Source organism: Myzus persicae, unplaced genomic scaffold (genome assembly GCF_001856785.1).
Source record: "Myzus persicae strain clone G006 unplaced genomic scaffold, MPER_G0061.0, whole genome shotgun sequence".
In the NCBI taxonomy this organism is placed as follows: Eukaryota; Metazoa; Arthropoda; class Insecta; order Hemiptera; family Aphididae; genus Myzus; species Myzus persicae.
This window is the reverse complement of record NW_019101036.1, coordinates 443,401-463,467: the sequence shown is the minus strand read 5'-3', so window position 1 is coordinate 463,467 and position 20,067 is coordinate 443,401. Positions and strand designations below refer to the sequence as shown.

The window sequence follows — 20,067 nt, the reverse complement described above, 5'->3', positions numbered from 1 at the left end:
TAATACAAATTATTTAAAAGAAAATCAAAACACACAGTAATATCCAACACGCACAATAATAACATGATAACATATAGTAAAATTCAACTTGTGAGACTAGAATATTTTGGTTCTAATTCTAAAAATTAATTACATTAAATTACAAATTAATAAGTAATAACTATACATTATAGTATTGATGCCAGCCAAAATAACTAAGCAATAATAAATAGTAGGTAATAACAATAATAATTAAAACCTATAATAATATTATAATATATATATATGTATATATAAATATGTTTTAAAATGGTTACTTAAATTCGAAATATCTAAAATAAATAAATAAAATATATAATATTTAATTCAAAATGTATTTATATAGTTTAATATTTTATAATATAATATAATAAATATATTGTCAATAAGTTATGAGACGGAAGTACTCGGTTAATCCGTAAGAGTAATTTTTTTCTTCTAATATCACGTATTTAATATTATTGTAAAATTTAAATTAGGTAGGTACATAGTATTACGAAATATATATTATACTATGAAAACCTCGGTCACACTACGGCTATATATTTTGGAGTCGTGGAGATTATAACTTATATAGGTAACCTATTGCTGTATAAGTAGGTAGTAAGTTATGCCAGAATCGAAACCGCGAGCCGATCGCTCTGTGGGTGGGGTGTAGTGATAGGGGGAGGGGGAGTCGGGTTTATTTTTTCGTTTTAAGTCGAGGATGGCGTCGGCGGCAACAACGTCTGCTGTAGGTTCGCCTTCCGACAGTTCCACAGCCATTTGATGATCCTGGCGTTCCGCTCGACGATGGACGGCAGTTCGGACGAAGACGACCCTCCTCCGGATTTCCCGATCGGTCTGCCCGTCCCACCGTCACAACCGTCACTGTCCCTATTGCAGTTCGTGTTGTTGTTATTGCTGCCGCCACTCACCGAACCCACCGAACTGTTTGAGCCGCCGAAACATACCTGCGAGCCAGTCTCCGAATCGGTTTTTATGATCCACCTGTTGAAAGAAAACGCACACACAGGTTATTATAATATACGTATTTCAATATGGATAGGTACAAGGCTATTCGTCAAGCATGCTCAACTGCTCAAGCTCATTTTTGCCTTTAATTATTTATTTATTTATTCAAATTCTGGTTTAGATGGATACGCCAGCATTTTCAAAAAATCATCTGCGTAACAATTCACAGTCAACAATTTTGGTACTAGTTACAAAAATATAAGTCTGTACTTTGTATGGTTTGTAATGTTTGCATATTTTCCACAGAATACTTCTTAAATTAGTGGTGAAAAACTTAAATCAAGAAACGAATCACTCTTGCAAGATTTTCTACCACCACAAACCGTTTATTAATTTTTCTCCCAAACACCCCCAATTTACTAATATGTTGAAAAATAACAACATAACTTTAGAAATAAAATAATGTATAATAACTAATGACGTAAATGTTGTGGAAAACTATTTTAAACTAAATATATTTACACTAGACAAATTAGTTACAAAAGGTAATTCAAATTTAAATTTTGTATTCTTATAATTTCTTTTATGTTTGAATTAAAAATAGAGGAAAGTAGGTAAGTAACCACTTTTTACAATTTTACCATACTAATTACTTATTATGTTAAATATAAAGTTACCTAAGTACAGCATAATTAATGTATTTTTGAAATTAAAATATTGTAAACCACTTGAGATGAGTCAAATGACCATCAGTTGAGGGCCACTTCCTTAAATATGGCGTAGTTGATTATAAAATAAGTACAACGGAAACACAACTAAATTATGACAAATTTAGGGAAACGTTTTGCATACCGTTAGTTTTTCACTAAAAAAAAGCTATATTAAATAATACAATGTAAACCCCACGCGCATTGACGTATTTACATTGTACACTGTATAAGCCAATCAGACCTTTGCAGAAAAATGCCACAGTCCGTCAATTAGGGTATACCAACAGGTACAACTAATTCATCTCAAAACAAAAATTTGATCAAAAGATTTCTTTAGGGAATTCGCAATTGAAAATAAAAAAAAACTATCATTTGATTTGACTTTATTCACGGATAATTGAAAAAATGAAAGGCACGTGGACTACGAGTACTCGATCACGAATTTGGGAACTGATGTGTATATAATCGAGCACGTTTGGCGCATATAATTATATTATATTGTGTTGCGTAGGTATCGTGATGGTATAAAATATAATAATTTTAATAACAATTTGAGTATAGATTATCCAATAGGTATATATTAAAATATAAAAAGAAATGTAGGTACTTACAGACTATAATAATATAGTGTCGAGACTTTGGGAGTATACCTACACCTATAATTCATTTCCAGCCGAGTTAATTTATATCACCCGTGCTCTCTTGCAATTTATTTTTAATATAAAAAGCACTATTTCACTACACCCGAGTACCTGACAGTTAATTTTGGATTTAGTAGTCCAATAAATGTTTATTTAGAAAGCTTACGTAGTGTGAATAATAGTAAATACATTGAATTTAAATTTAATTAAAAATATGAATTTAATGTTGATCAAATGAAAAATGATTCAATTATTTATCGATTCAGGAAGTCTATGATATGTCTTATACCACGCGTGTAATAGGTATGACATATTGCACATATAATTATATTTACAGGCGATAACCATTCGATCAGCACAGAGCGACATAGCCGCCATTACTAGTGATGCATGATAATTATACCTAATCGATTTATAACCTATACCTAGTAGTATGTTAAATATTAATACAAAATGACATTTTACTAAATTCTATAATCAAAATATCGAATGACATATGAGTAGGTTCCTATATTTTTTTTACTTATTTCGCAATGAGGGTTATAATTAATTATTATAGTTAAAGTAATAAGCAGGGCATTAGCCAAGGGACGGAATGGGACCATTACCCCCATAGATCCAACAATAAAATTGCCCCACCTGAGTACCTAATGATACGGGTTTCAACAGTTAAACTACTTGGCAACAATGTCGCTCTTAAAATGGCAACTGCCCCCCGTTCCCCTTACATTGTGGTCTGGCCCCGGAAAATGGTAATAAGTAGGCTGTTTATTGTTCTATCGGACGCGCTAAAAATGTGTGCTGCACTATATAGACACAAAATCCTGCGCACGCCTATTAAGTCCTTCTTAGACGTCGGAGACAAAAAATAAGACGACCAAAGTATATTTAAACGCGGTGTAGTTCTTATGTATATTAAAGTTAAACAATAATAATTATCGTCACGGCGATATCAAATGTAAATCAAATTATAACTGCAATCGAAAACGGTAAATTATATCTTCTAAATACTACGGTTTTCTCGGAATAGATGTTCACAGAATAAACTATAAAAGACCTATAGTATATATTATTGTTCATCTTACCCACCAGTCATAGAGTATATCCTTATTTTTTATAAACGTGCCGACGGCGGCGGTGGTTTGCGCACCTTACACTCTAGTCTGGATATATTGTAATATAATAATATAGTCAATAAGTCAATATTATGCGTTACCTATATAGGTACTCATTAAAGACCAAATTTTTCCCGAGTCGAATTCCAGTGCTCTTTTTCACCCGACGCTGCAGTTTGAACCATAACTATACGAGCTCGATTTTCGTCTGAGCGCACGATTATGCGTGAGTACGCGATTTGAATTCAATATTGTAACATTAGATACCTACCTACTACGATTATATTATTGCAGCAATTACGGTGACGACCTAACGCGTTATTGTCGAACACAATATCATGGTACATCACGGTCCACGGTATACGTCGAAAGCGCATCAGCCCATCTGAAATTCACGATCTACACCAACAAAATCGTCTATTTACGTAACTACGTTCGTGACGCGAATAAATAACAATAAACATCGATCTGCCTCCGCAGGGCGTTTGAAAGCGAAGGTAGGTATGACTACGGGTGAGCAATTTCTGAGTGAAACGAATTAGCGTGGTTTACATATTTTAAATATTAAAGCTTATATATACCTACCTACGCACATATTATTGTTATTATACAGAACGGATTTTCAAACAGTCTTAGCCGTTGCGGCGGCGTAAGCGCCTACTACAGGTGGCTTATGTACTTATATAGGTACGGAAGAAACAAATAAAAGCATATTTTGCGTTTTCAAACGTTTGACAGGTTGAGAGAGAACAAACCGTTGACTCGTGGTCATGTTAAGTTTAAGCAGTGTAATACCTAGGGAATTACAAAAGTATTAAATGTGTATGATTATAGGGTTAGACACGATACGCGATTTACCCCGCATTCAACAATTATCACTCACAAAAACATTGTAAAAATAAAATGGAATAAATATTAAGTATAATTATAGGCATGTAGTACGCGGTTAGATTGTGTAGGCACTAGTGAGCACTACAATTATTGATCTTATAATTCACTTAGTAAACACGTATACTGTATACCTAAATATATTATTTTACCTACAGGCTAAAGGTATTACTGTATTAGGTAAAGTATTTATTGAAATGCGTCCAAACAACATATAGAACTTATTATAATAATTGTAGTAAATATAATAAATATGTGAAACTGGAATACACAAAGGCAATTTGAATTTATTTTAAATTTGTATGAACCGAATTAGTTCGAATTTATCGTTATTTGATTATTGATCATATTAATTAGGTAAGTACTTATATAATCAATTTAATGCAATCACTACGTAGTAATAATGTAGCATTGAAGATTGATATTTATTGTGAGTATTTCACTGATTTTACGATAAATACTTAAAATACAAAACACAAAGAGGAGTAAATCCTGAATAAATCAAAATAAAATAATGATAAATTATATTTGTTCGATAAATCGTCCACAGCATTCTGAACGTGGAAACGTGGAATAAAAAATAAATAAACAAGAATATAATGTTACTATAAAATATAGGGTTTTAAATCTGCTAAATAAAAGTGAAATATTTTTACAAGAATTTATGGACTTGTACACAGTCATGACAGAAATGAAAATACAAAGATATATAGATGTATACATGTCATTGGTATAGTACACAATTATTAATTATTATTCTTTGGAAACGATAAAAACAAAAAGAATACGTTTTAATGCTTAATAGTGTTTTTGAAAGTAATTAAAAAAAGTAATTGTCGTATGATTCAAATACAATTATTGAAAACAAAATTAAATTAGGTGCACTCCATTGGGTAATAATTTAGTTTATATATTTTATAAAATAATTTTCTTTCATTTTTATAGTAAATTAAAATATTATAATTATACATATCACCCAACTTTTTAATGGTTCCTTTCTTTGTCACTAACTACTTGTATAACTCCCCAACACCCCATCACCCAATTTTCTTATAAATAACTCTACGTCTAACGTTTAACTTCTACCCTCCGATCAAATTGTTCACCATCGCCGTACATATAGGTAGGTATAATGTAAGTTGCATTGAACGCATGTAACTTATTAAGCTGTATATTTACTTAATGTTCAAACCTAATACCTACTATAATACATTAATACTTAACGAACTGTTCAAAGTGTTTTCAAAATTCATTATTATTTTAATTAATAGTTTAAACATAAACGTGATATTTAATATAGTTAAAAACTGTTTGAAACCCAATGGTTTGTTATTTGGATCTCTTATTTTTCCTAATGTCTGGTTGTAAATTATAAACTTTAATAATGATTTTAATTTTTAATAAAAAAAAAAAACATGTTTATATATAATAAAATAACTGTCGAAATTAATTGTACAACAAAGTTTCAATAAAAAAAAAATATATATAGTAAAATGAGTTTTATGAGGGTTTCTTGTTACATAACCGTATTGTATTAAATGTATTTTAATGATACTGCGCTGCAGTTGTATACACTTCGCATAAACATATATTGTATACTGCTACCCGGGCAAAAGGCTACGCACATTTATGACTATTAAACGTGCCTAGATTAATCGTTTTTTACATACCTACATTATATGCGAGTGTACCTATTGATTCCTTGACTATTCTATAATAAATAATATTATGTACGTATTTAACGTATATATATGCACTTTAAGGCCGCGACATGAGAAACGATAAAGGGGTCTGCTTACAGTCTTACACAATCGATTAAATATATATTGTGTCATCTGCGCATATAATGTATATGTTATAATATATTCGGATATTCGAGCATTAGGTTATATATATATAAATATATAATAGCCTATATTTGCATGTATATAGCTGCATGCTAGGTATAATAATATGAGAATAATAAGAGAATAATATATTATAATACAATAGTACAGTGCCATCCGACGTTTCGGGGTAATATTTATAATTATAGTTAGATTTGTATTATTATTATTTATTGGTATCGTTATTTAGACTTTTAAAAATTATATAGTAATTACTATAATTAGTCTCTGTAAATAACAAATAGGTGAGGTTGTTATTACATTAATTAGAAAAATATAAATTCATATAAATTAAATAACACTACTGGTATGATTGAAGAAAGAATTATTAAGAAGAAAAATATTTTGTTGCCGGGAAGAGAAAATGTATTAAGTTTTGAAGAAGACTTCTGGAGAGTTAAAAAGAAAGAACACGTGGGTCAGCTGTGGTGGCAATTACCGCCGATCGAAAAGTAGTTGGAGGATATCACAATTTGTGGAGTTATTATTGAGAGTGCAGAAAGGAGGCGCCATTTAACGAAAGTTTAAAAGAATGAGAAAAAAGTAAGCTGTGGTCAAATTTGGGATATTAATATATCTTAAAGATATTAATTAGAATAGTTGTCTGTATTTCTTGAGCAATTGTACTAATATCGTTTTATTCCTCATACTATTCGAATATTATAGAATTGATACCATTAGCAATAATATATGCGAATCATGCTGTACAATAAAAAACATAACAATATTATGAAATATGAAGTATACATCGAAATTAATAATAATAATTGTACCTTGTACGAATAATAAACGTCGTACAAAGTATAGGAAGATACCACATTACAAACTATAATGGATTTTTCTGGAAATAATACCCACCTACTATAAGCTGTAACGGTGTATACAAGGTGATGAGGCGTCGTCCCGTAATCGAAACAAAAGGAGTTGTATCATTACGACGGAATACTCTATTGTGGTTTGAAAAAAGACATTATACCACCTTTATATATATTAATATTGCATATTATATAAACTTTAATATATATATACATACATACAGGCATACAGCCATACAGGCAGGCACTGTACACTATACATTATACGATGTACAATATAATAACGTATAATCCGTTCAAAGGAAATAATAAAAGTTTGCGCGTTTTAATGGTACAAGCAAGCAACTCGAACATATACACCTTAAGGCTTGTCGAGTTAAATTTTGATTACGATATAGATATATATAATGTATAAATGATGAACTCAAAGACCGTCGAGTAATGTTCAATGAGAAGTAGTTTACACACTAGCTCGCAGATCATGTTTGTCTAAGACACCTTTAATACGAGAAACGTATAAAAACGCAAAAACAAAATAATGAAAAGCACGCAGACACTCGACGGTTTCGATAACTAGGGCATAGTCGCACAGAATACTGCGGTTGAATACTTGACACGGCTCATGGCTTCGTTCGTAATTGCAACAAATAATGAAGAAAAAATATCGAAATGACCATAACAGTTACTAAATAATGTGCTCTAAACGAGTCGAGTGATCAAATGTCTACTTGATTGTTAATGGTGGTGTAATTAAATATGTGATATGAGTTATTCAAATCGACATTCACACAGAACAAATTCTTATAACATTGACAAAAGTTTTTTTTTTAATACTATTTTTTAGTTGAAAAATTAAAAAATTGACAAAATATAATATAGGAATTTATAAATGTCAAAATTATATCTAATCATATACACTCGTGGAATAATATATGATATTATTAGTTACCTATCCAACTATCATGTATAATATATTGTACTATACAATGCGTGTTGTACTAATACGGGTTTATTGACACAACAGGTTTAGTAGGACTAGGAAGATTTAATCATATTTACATGAAATATAGGATTGATGGTATATACACACATTTTATTAGGTGCCTATACTCTATTGTATAATTTGTTATATCTGAGGGGAAGTCAGTAATATAAATTATACATTTAAGTATGTTATAGACAATATACATTTAGTATCAATGTAACAAGAACATTTAGGAAGAATTACAAATTTTAATGACATCAATTATCAACAAGGTTTTATTAGTTGTATTTTGTAGAGAGAATAGGTTACGAACAGTAAAGTTGTCAATATTTTAATTTTAAAAAACGACAGTAGTTTTTTAGTAACAATAAAAAATGTTAATTAATTTTCACACTTCTTGAAATCCTTGTATTTCATTGACATTTTTACTATATACTAGTTATTGGCAAAGTAATTATTTTATAATTAAACCATCGATTTTTATTGAATATACTAAAGTAATCAGTATTGTGCAAGATCCGGTAAAAGCGTATAAATCTGTACAGGTTTTTAAACGACGGAAAATAATTGAAAACCTTACACATTAACTAAATTAAAATTAGGTGCTAGTAATGCAAATATTTTTATAGTAATTGAATTACATTATGAACGAGATTATTGAGTATTTAAATTATCAATATGATATTATAATTATATATTTTAATTTATTAAATTAATCAGCGCTTTGTGCCAGGAAATTTTAATGGGGGGGGATGTTATAACTATAATCTCCTACCAGGCACGCCACTGGAATTAATGTTGTATATCAGAGCGGGTTCTAGTTAATTTTATCAAATATTAAATCAATAATTATTATACAAGTAAATATTATAGTTTTTCTGATTTTGGATATTTGTAAATTATATTTAGAATTTTAGAATATACTTTGTTATACATGAATAATTATGTAGTTTTATAAAAATGTAGATACCTACTACCTATAGCGGTTTATTTGCAATAGAGTTTTTTTTTGAAAAGAGAAGCATATTTTTTTTTCTTTATCAAAGCATAATATCTTTGTTTATTTGTGTTGCCATTGAAAACTCCATATATTGTAGTTAAATATTTATAAAGTTATAATAATATAGCAGCAGTAAAAAATAAATTAAAGGTCGCTTTTAATATTTTATAAACGATCTATATAGTACTTTTAGGTAGGTTTTTAGAGTAAATGACCCACGTCCCACATAATGGCTTTTGAAAAATTGCTCTCATTGTAGAATTCAAATTATTTTCACCAAAATAACTTTGGTCTTTTGACATTAAATAATGTATATACTAATTATATATAGCTATATAAAGTATATAGCTATATGCCTATATGAGGTCAAGACATTTTTAAGAGCGGTGACCACAACTCAACATGCAACCAGATCACGCTAAAATCATTTTTATATGACGTCGTTATTTATTGTTATTTTCAATTTGGCCACATAAAATGTCTAATAAATAGGTAACCGATTTTATAGTTGGTTTTAAATTGATTAGAATAAAAACTCATAATAAGTTAATAACCGATGCTTTAGCCAATAAAGCTTTATAATAATATATAATATACAACCACAATTTTCCTCATTTCTTATAATAGGCACTTAATTCGTTGGTTCAATATATGATATCTCTACCAAGTTTTCAAAAGATAGTTCATTATACATTTGAACACACCCGACGTCCGCAGTAGTAAAATCAAATTGAATTCATAAATCGTATTAATTTGTTTGGCCTCATAAATAAAGATAACTATCACAATTCACAGCTGAATACCACAACTTTTTTTTCATCGATGTAAATTTTTCTATTGAATGAATTACTAAAAATGACCCGTAATAGCCTTTGAATGCATAATATATTGCGTAAATAAAAATGCATATACTATAGACAAAAGACTTATAATATTATATTATATAATACCTATATATTTACATTGCTGTCGTATATCTCTGATAAGTTTTGGGTTTGCGGTAAGTTTTAAGTGTAATATAATTGGTAACTAGGTTACACATTGCCTCCGTATACATGGTAATAATAACACTGTCATAAAACGTGCCTGTAATATAGCTTATGTATAGGTTTACCTATACACAATAAAGATTTTGTAATTCAAAGTAATTGAAAGTTGGAACATTATCGCTTTTAACAGAAAATGTAATTTAAACTATGTATACCTACATAAGTTTCGGGGTTTACAGTTTTGTATTTAAGTATACGGGGTTGGTCTAGTCTTTATAAAGACTAAACCTATAAAGCACTCTAAATTTAAATACTTTCGATAATATTTATCACAGGTAGGCTGCAGGTGCCATAACATTACATATCATCTATTAATTATTTACATGGTGATATACTGATATCATATCATATATATAATAAGTGCCTACTGCAATATATTTTAAGGACTTTTCTTCGTCGAGAAGGTAATCGTTTTAATATGCAGAGGACTCGTGTTTTAATATTGATAACTGTAGTACCCAAATATAGAAAATATATGTGCATACCCAAGAATTAAAATCGTGCAAAATCATGTGGGGTACATTACGACGTGCATAAAATAACGTTTTCGAGACTGTGGCGTATATGTAGTCACGATATATATAGTACTAATCTGTAGGTTATGTAACATTATAACGTACTTACAATGTAGCACGACTAGGGGAAATACGATGTGGTGGGGAGGAGATCGCTATATAGACATAATATACGTGTAACACGCTCCCCGCAGGAGTTTCGAACCCGCAACAGCCCCACCACGAGTCTCCGAGCCCAAACGGTTTAGTAAATTGCACGAAAAACCACGGAGGGCTTTTCCGACTCCCGCTGATATATTATATTCATAAATGGAAACTAATTTAAGCGCCCCGCGGAGAGTTCGTCTTTCGCTGCACCACAACCCAACCACCTTGCGCGTTACCAGCAGCCGCCGGTGAGCTGAGCCGTAGGTGAGCTATACACTATCATAATATTATTATTATTATTATTATTATTATTATTATTATTATTATTAAATCGCTGTGTGTGGCTCACTTGTACTCGTCGGGATCGAGGCCCAGATGGCCGAAAAAGTTCTCCAACTGATCCGGATCGCATTCGTGTCGATCGTCGGCCTTGGCCACGGCCGCCGGCAACAGACTCAGCAAATTGGGTGCCCGGTGACCCACGTCCGACTTGCTGCGCAGTATCGGCCGGCCGCGGAACTCGTCGGCCGCCGCCGGCAATTGATGTCGGCGTAATGGGACGGGGGGCGGCGACGGTTGGTGTCCACCGGTCGCAGTCGCCGACGCCGCCGCCGCCGCCGCCGATCCAACGGTCTGTAGACGCCAGCGGCCATGCGACACGGTGGACTTGACGGGCGATGCGGACGAACGCGGCGAGACGCCACCGCTTTCGTCGTCATTTTCCTCTTCGATCGAACTCCCGGTCCCTCCGTGAGCCTTTCAAAAAAATAATAATAATAATAATAAATTCGTGTTATGACTTTTCGCCTTGTCTATTCGTCGCACTTATATGCGCACAACATATTACTTATATAGATACGCATGCCCATAAGGTACACCTCGTTTCTATTGCAAATATTTTATGGTATATTATAGGTATTATTATGCCATTAATACGTGTGTATTTTATTTCCGTCCGAACAACCGCACACGACCGCTATTATAGGATATTACGATAAACAGACATATTATATTGCGAGGTTTTATTTTTTATGCACAGTGCACGTACCTATAATATAATATCTAGAAAATCATCGTATTAGAACAAAGAACGTCACACATCTCATATTTATAGTATGCTTATAAATAATAATAATAATAATAATAGATGATAAACACATTATTTTAGTTTCGATTTTTTTCTTTTTATTACGTTTTATTTACGATTTCGTATACATTGTAGGTAAACGCCTTATTCATAATAATATATAATGTTTTTAAATGTATATTTTACGTCATCTGTTCAATTGTGTATTATATTATATAGATTGCAGTGTGATGATTATTATTCTTCTTATTATTATTAAATTACAACGCGTAGTACTAACTGCTATTTTAAAAACGAAATATAATTTTAAAATGTCAAAATACATCGAGTGTTTTTATAAGAAAATATAACTTGAATATTCAACACTACTTTATATAATACATTACAAAACGTATTATTAATTGAATTAATATAAATACAAATGAAAATAAATAAGTATATATACATATTCAGTAAATATATTATTAAAAATAACAATTGTTTAAATTCGTTTCGACGTTTGCATTTTAATTTAAATTCTAGCAAATGGCTTTATTTTGTTTGTTCAACCCCAAAACAACCTAAAATAATCAAGTAAAAACAAACAAATATAGTATCCAAATATTTACATATGTAATACGTATATTATAAATTGTATCTCTGAGACTATTTTCATAATCAACAGGTATTTAATTTATTCCCCAGTACATTACCCGATGTTTAAAGACAATTATATATTATTATGCAGTTATATCATATATACGTTAAGATAAAGAACTCATTTAAATATTAGGCATTTGCCAATAATAATTTAAAAATGAAAAATTTGATTTATTTATATTTAGTTGTAGCCTATAATTGGAAGTACTAATTACATTTAAAACTCACTCGTCCGATGTTCTATAATTTAATTAAATAAATTATGGCCTGTAATTCGAGTTTTTTAATGATTTTTAATGGTGAACCCGTAACGTTAATACTACCACGTAATTGTTATACAAAATAATACGTTGTATATTATTAGTTTAGATGAAAACTCTCAGTTTCGCATATACACATTTTAAAATCTTCTAAATTCGAAAAAAAAACCAGAGCAGCAGATGCGAAACATGCATCAAGTTTTTTTTTCATAAAAACACATTTGAATGAGATAATAAAAAAAAATAATAATCGAAACGAACGAAACCAGTAATGTGACATAATCTTAGCATTCCTAGTACGACGACGGATAATAATTACGGCCGTGTGTGTGAATGAAGTATAGTTAGAAAAGTATAAATGTGAATGTATATTGTATATATATATATATATATATATATATATATATATATATTATAAACGTTGTAAAGTAGTGGATAAAAATGTCTTACAGACTGTTGCCATCTGGCATCCGTTTTGTAACTGGTTAGGCTCAATGAATCCGGGAAAGAGGTTACGTTGGCGACTGCGTCCGTTTCGTCTTGTCTGGACTTGTTTCCAAATCTGAGGGAAAGTAAATTATAGTTGGTAAAAATGGTAACAATGCTCATAAAAAATACTAAAACACAAGTTATTTATTTTTAGTTATTGGTATACGTAATTCTTATAGGTACTATTTAAATATTTATACAATTATATTATACCTATACGTATTATGGTTTTGACAATAAAAGTATAATATAACATGGAATAAATTGTAGACTAATATTTATTGTTTAATTTTAAATTTTAATAAATACAGCAAGGACCTCTTGTATGTTCCTCCCCTTGCCTCTCGCCTCTGCAATGCATAGGAACATTATCAGAATATTTGGAAGTATCTATACAATTATTGAAATTTGGAACATCTTCGACTTTATAACACACAAGACTTGATTTGAGCCTTAACAAATATATCTGATGACTTATTGACTCTTTTCCGATATATAGGTCAGATATTTATGGCTACAATTCAATGAGAAGTTAAACAGGAGAGTTCAGGTGAATACAATTCAGGGGCATATGACTTTAATGTTCTACAGAATTATTGTTCCTTAGGCACTATTATGTATTTATGTGTAGTGTGTAGTGTCTTACCCTTGCGGAGATGGTATGCTGCAGTAGGTTTCGAATATGTCATCATCTCCATCCTCGTCATCATCGTCTCCAGCAGCCACAGATCCCGAAGACACGGAACGACGGCAATGGCGGATTGGGCCAGCTGCCACCGCCGGCGTTGCCACATCCGTAATAGTTTCGGTGGCTGCTGTCACGACATCCGTGAGATCCGGAAGTGATTTGTGGCAAGCGGACAACGGTCCGCAACAACAAGGATGATTCTGCTGCTGCTGCTGTTGGCCGTGCGACACCGATCGGCGGTACTGCACGGGTGGAGGGACGATGACATCGTCGAGGAACACCTGTTCACATTAAAGTGCATGTTGTTTTCGATTATTATTGACTTTTGAGTTAGCCATAAAACGCGTTTAGTATAAATTCTATCCAATATTGATATCCATCCGTGCGTATTAAATTAATAATAATAATAATAATAAATAATGGCTACAACGATACAATCACGTGGCGAAAATAGGGGGATTTGGAGTTTAGGACAAACTCAGTAAACACCTTTAAACAATACACCGGTGATTCACAGTATATTTATATTTTATATACAATTATAAAATCATCATACATTGTTCTTAAATTCATCTTACTCCGGAGTGCCAGGGTTATCATATTTTATTGTGTAAGTAATAAGTATAAAGCATAGGTATACTAAATAAAATCAAGCCCTCCTTCCTCCTACGCACCTGCTATCTGGGCTAGTTCAATACAAATCACAGTGCATATTTTGGTAAATATTAAGTTCCCCTTAAACAGGTAATATGTATAAGTGATGTTATATTGCATGTATACATCGTAACCAGAAAGTATCAGTGGATATTTTTATAAAAAAATAATATTTATTTATAGCTTCATTTAATATTTGTTTATACTATAATATAGGTAGGTACTCTAACAAATCTGCTGCAGTGTAGATCCTGGTTTAACCGTGGTTAAACCTGGGATTGACCGTCAATCGGACTTTGACCGTAACCTACGCCCATTATCATATATAAATATACTATATATTATATTACTACCTACGGCACTTCGTCATGCGGTGTGAAAACGAAATAAATCGGCCGAGGTGCAGCAAAGCAGATGTCATTATTTCGAGCTCCATTGTTTGATATAGAATTTTTTCTACCGCGAGAATTTATGAAATTCGCGCATCAATTGTTTTGACTTTTCACGCAATATTTTTTTTATGCTTTTAAAATATTCAAACGGTCAGCTAAAATGGAATAGGTCATCTGGCATTGAAAAGTTACACGGTTTAAAAAAAAAAAGAAAATTGAAAAACTGAGTCATATTAATATAGTAAGTACAAGCAAGTATACTGCTACATTATACTTACAACTAAAAAGTAAAAATCATTACACTTTTACCGTATAAAGTTGTATAGAAATAAAATTTGTTTATAGTAAATTAAAATCAAATACATTATTATTCAATTTATACATTGTAATTGTTTAGATTCGATTCGCATTTAGTCAAATAGTTCAAAATAGTTGCAATAAACTTGAAGAACGATGTCTATAATATACGATTTTATAAACATATTAAAATATTAAAATAATATTGTATAATCGAATGCTTACCGAAGTTGCTTCGAATAAGTTTTCTTTAGAGTCAGTATTCAATAGACGCCTGAGATCATTTTGCAGCTGTTGTGAGTCCGCCGTGGACTTTCTCTGACATCCAGCCACCAGTCGAGGGCTTTTAGGTGGCGGCAGACAAGTAAAACTTCCGCTCGACCAATTACAGCAGTTACCTACGCAGACGTTTCTAATAAGTATAATAAGTCACTAATAGATTTATGCATTTTGATTCGACGGTAAATTTTAGTTTATAAATGTTTTCAAGTTATAAGTTTTCACGACAAATTGAAATATATTTCACGAAAACAACTCATATATTATGTAACTTTCACAAACACGATTTAAGTTTTAAACTCACCTTTATAATTTCAACTCAAAACTTTTTCTCGACTAAATCTAAATGTCGTACTCAAAATATCATTTTTAAATAAAAATGACATAAATTAAAACTTTAATTTTTAATTTTTACATGATGTATATACTTAGAAATAATAGATATACATATAATTATAAATAAGAAAGTGTACATGTAAACGTTTATACTATCTATGTATGCAGTATTGGTGAAAAATTATTTATTTGATGTAATCGGAAATTTTACAATTATAGATTTGATCGTTTTTTATACAACTCAATAATTGGAAAACATTGTAGCGTCGTACCTTTATAGTTATAACAACCGGAAGCTATGTCATGCGATGATGAGCCCTTGTCGGAAGAACCGCTGCTTCGGAGACTCCGCCTGAGCTCTTGTTTCCTGTCGAGCACTTTTTCCGATTTGACGTAAAGCGATTTTGTTTCTTGCAATAATTCCACGGCGCTCTTTCGTTTCGCTGAAACCGAAAATTCAAAAATATAAACCCTGTCTGAAAAGTAAAAACTAGCATATCTAAAACCGTTTCAACTAATAATATATTTGATATGTACCGTAATACGATACAGGTATAGTGTGGCACACAATATATAACATATTTAGTATCTATTATAGTATTATATGATATATTATGTACAGGTATACAGTTTTTCGGATCACTGCTCATTGAGTGGCGATACTTCACACATTATATGCATAATGTTTACATGAACTACACTGCAGTGTTTCGACTTCCTTCCTGTTTTATGTTTTGTATACATTTTTTTGTATTGTCTATATGACTGTAATTGTATAATATATTATTATCCTAGTGTTTCCATATTCGGTGTTGCAGCACGAGCCATATCGATTCTCTATGTCAACGACACGAACTAGGCGGACATCGCATTATGATTACACGAGTGCAGGTTGAATAGACCGTGAACTCCAGGTATATTGGACCACCCGACTGGAAAGCAATACCTAATGTGAGTGCTTAATTTTGAGCACTTCCTCTCTAAATGGGAAAACGGAGCAGCTGGTACGGAAGCTATATATATATACGAGTACCTATATGTGTTGGTAATAAACTGATTTTTTTTTCAAGTTTCCTGTCGCATCGGCCATCAGTGAAAGTGATATCGTTTATTGAACCGTTAGAAATTGAATAAACCACATTTTGTGGTTCATTGTATCTATATAGTGGAAACGCCAAGATTGAATTTCGCTGGGAAATGTTTCGTCGTTCATTAACAGTAGAACAGATATACGTATTATATTTGGACTATATAATATAACCATTATCGAAAATTAGGATACTGTTGTCAGATTTCCTTGCAAAGTTTGTGAGTTAGTCGTATATTAAAGAGTACCTACATTCTGTGACTTATGTTTTATATGTGTATATGTCGCATCGATTTCGCGTTCTAATCTGTTTCGTGAAATGGATAGAAATTTAATTCAGTTCACGAAACTGAACTATATTTTTTACTCGTCACGTAATTACGCTGCAATATAGATAACTTTCCACAGAAATTTCGAAGTGCCAAACTTGATCCATAATCTGTAGACCTGTGAATCCACAGAACGAAATTTTTTTTAATAGAATATAATTGTAATAGCCGAACGGAAAAATTTAAATCAAAAAAATCAAAAATGTCCATAGGAAAAACAATTACGCCACGTTGAATTGTGGAATTGAATTTATTTTTATAAGTTATAAAGTAAGTGTATGAATACCAGTTATAGAATGATTTAAGTACCATATTTTGTCAACACAAATTAAAATATTTACTTTACCCACGGGTCTCTTTTACCCTACCCTGTAGATATCGTAGTAATGTATATATAATTACAGGCAGTACAAACGTGTGTTTGAAGGTTATCGAACAATCATTTTACTATCTAATCATAGTAATAACATTATTTCACCCATTTCTTAAGTCGGGCAAATGAGTCGCTGGCAGTTAATAGAGTTTTATATTTTCACAAGCAGTAAGTATAGGTACTTAAAAGTATGGTATACAAATATTTACTTAGGAACAGGCAATAAACGAAATATAACGATTATACTATATATTATATATACTATTTCATTAATAGTTATTTATTATTATTGGACAAATGGGTTTTTGTTATCTGATACCTACGACCTATCTGTAACTTTTTCTCACCCTTCGGTTAAGTGCGGTTAAGTAATTATTATTATATACCGTATTATGACTATAAGGTAATAGCGATAACCAGAAGCACATTAAGCAACACCTAAAATTATTATTTATTAGGTTCCAAAATGTACATAATATAAATTATATAATTCGTTAGGGAAATGGGTAATTTAATTTTTTTTACCACTGTCATTATTGCTTATAATCATAATTTCGACTCAATTAGGCTTGTTTTATTTTCCGAACAAACTCGAAGCTATAATACAATGGTACACCATACACGCATAGTTAGACTTGTGGATTATTACGCATATAGTTTAGTATAGTTTGTATACTTTTTCCCGGCGCATGTATTATTGAGTATATACTTATCCAATTTGATCGACAGTGCGATCTGTTTGGTAAACGGCGGTGGTTAATAGGAGAAATTTGTTGGACGATGATGGAGGGATGAGGGACGAAGAGCGCAGATTAAAAAACGTGAGTTCGTAATCGGCAGAGATACAATAACAATTATTAAAATAATATAATGTATACCTTTACGCATAATACGTGCTTACATAATATAGGTGTAATAATATACTATAATGCTCACCCGTGCATTGTGGCCGATACGACGACGCCTGTCCTTTGTCCGTCCGGAGAATGGCGTTCGTGACGTTTAGCGTTTTTAAAGGTTGTCCGGGCTGCTGGCGTACGTAACTGCTGCAAGCTGACGACAACGTGGCCATGTCACTGGCTCGGACGGAATGCCGGACGCATCGCCGCCGGACTTGTGACCTGGAACAATACACACACGACGATGTAATGATAATAATAATAATATAACCGAAAACGAACGTGTTAATTCCGGATCGAAAAGGAGAACGCACCCTCCTGCGTGCCGTGTCATAATAACGTAATATAATAATATAATATATAATGCGATGGCCCGAAGTGTATCGTAGACGTAGCTATATATGTATACACACACGTTAACGTCGTATACGCGGGAGGTTGGATATTATGTATTATTATTATTATTATTATTATTATTATTATTAGGATTATCATTATACAATTATATACCCACACGACTAGGAACGGACGACTATACGGGATGGACAGTACGACGCGACGAGGTGTACGATGTATACATAATATTATAATATTATGGATGTATCGTGTATATATATATGTATATATATATGGTATCCCGCTTCACTTTTATTTTTCTGTTTCATATTTGTATGACATTGCTTAAAAAATAACACTTTTGTTTTTCATTGTGTTAAATACATTAAATGCATTTATTTTGACCGTCGTTAAAAACGGGTCATATCATGTTGTGTTATTTTCCTATATATTTTATAACATTATTACTAGGTTTATATAATAATACATTATCTCGTATACACAATCCCTTTTTTGTTTGTTCCCGTCGCACGTCTTTCCAGTTTCCGGACACCGAAATGTTACCCACAGTCACATCGGCTTAGGGAATATTGTACTTATACAATACACAGCTATACAGGTATGTATGTGAAAGATAAAATACTCTTTGTCCATTGATTATACCTATATATAATAATATATTTACAATAGCTGTAGATTCTATAATATAATATGATAATAAACATGATTATACAGTTCAGTCCAACTTTTGGAATTATATTTGTGGTTTAATTCCGTCCAATAATACGCCTAATTGATTCCTAATATACTCTGTTTTAAAATTTCGTGTTGGACTTGTCAGGTTATTTTCGACTCAACTATGTAATACGTCCATATACACTACACTCGTATCGTACATAAATAAATACATAGTATTATAAATCGTGATGCTGTTTATTGAGATACCCATCGTCCCGATTTTGCGTTTTGTGTAAGTAACTATACTGATTTAATTTTTTTTGTTTTACCAAAATAAATTAGGCGAAATTATAGGTAAAAAAATATTTAATAATCATAGCCAAGATACACTTGTAGGAGCTGGTCATTCAGTGGGGGAGGGGGCTACGGTTTAATATTGTTATTATTATTATATAATCCTGGATTGGACACACTAGGTGTGTACCATGTACGCCGCAGCATAGATTAATTGATATATTTTT

At 31.5% G+C, this 20,067-nt stretch overlaps 1 protein-coding gene across 2 annotated transcripts in view; it reads right to left on the bottom strand.

The window, feature by feature from the left end:
* Nucleotides 1–563: 563 nt before the first annotated feature.
* The window catches only part of LOC111027453, a 47,174-nt gene continuing 27,670 nt past the window's right edge, over nt 564–20,067 (bottom strand). For both annotated transcript variants that reach the window (XM_022305836.1, XM_022305837.1), the window contains exons 3-9: nt 18,570–18,754; nt 16,117–16,287; nt 15,455–15,627; nt 13,845–14,167; nt 13,160–13,271; nt 11,073–11,479; nt 564–1,008 (exon numbers count right to left, since the gene is read on the bottom strand). In XM_022305836.1, coding sequence (XP_022161528.1) covers nt 714–1,008; nt 11,073–11,479; nt 13,160–13,271; nt 13,845–14,167; nt 15,455–15,627; nt 16,117–16,287; nt 18,570–18,705 — 1,617 coding nt within the window. In that variant the 5' untranslated portion in view covers nt 18,706–18,754 and the 3' untranslated portion in view covers nt 564–713. The remainder of the gene's footprint in view (nt 1,009–11,072; nt 11,480–13,159; nt 13,272–13,844; nt 14,168–15,454; nt 15,628–16,116; nt 16,288–18,569; nt 18,755–20,067) is intronic.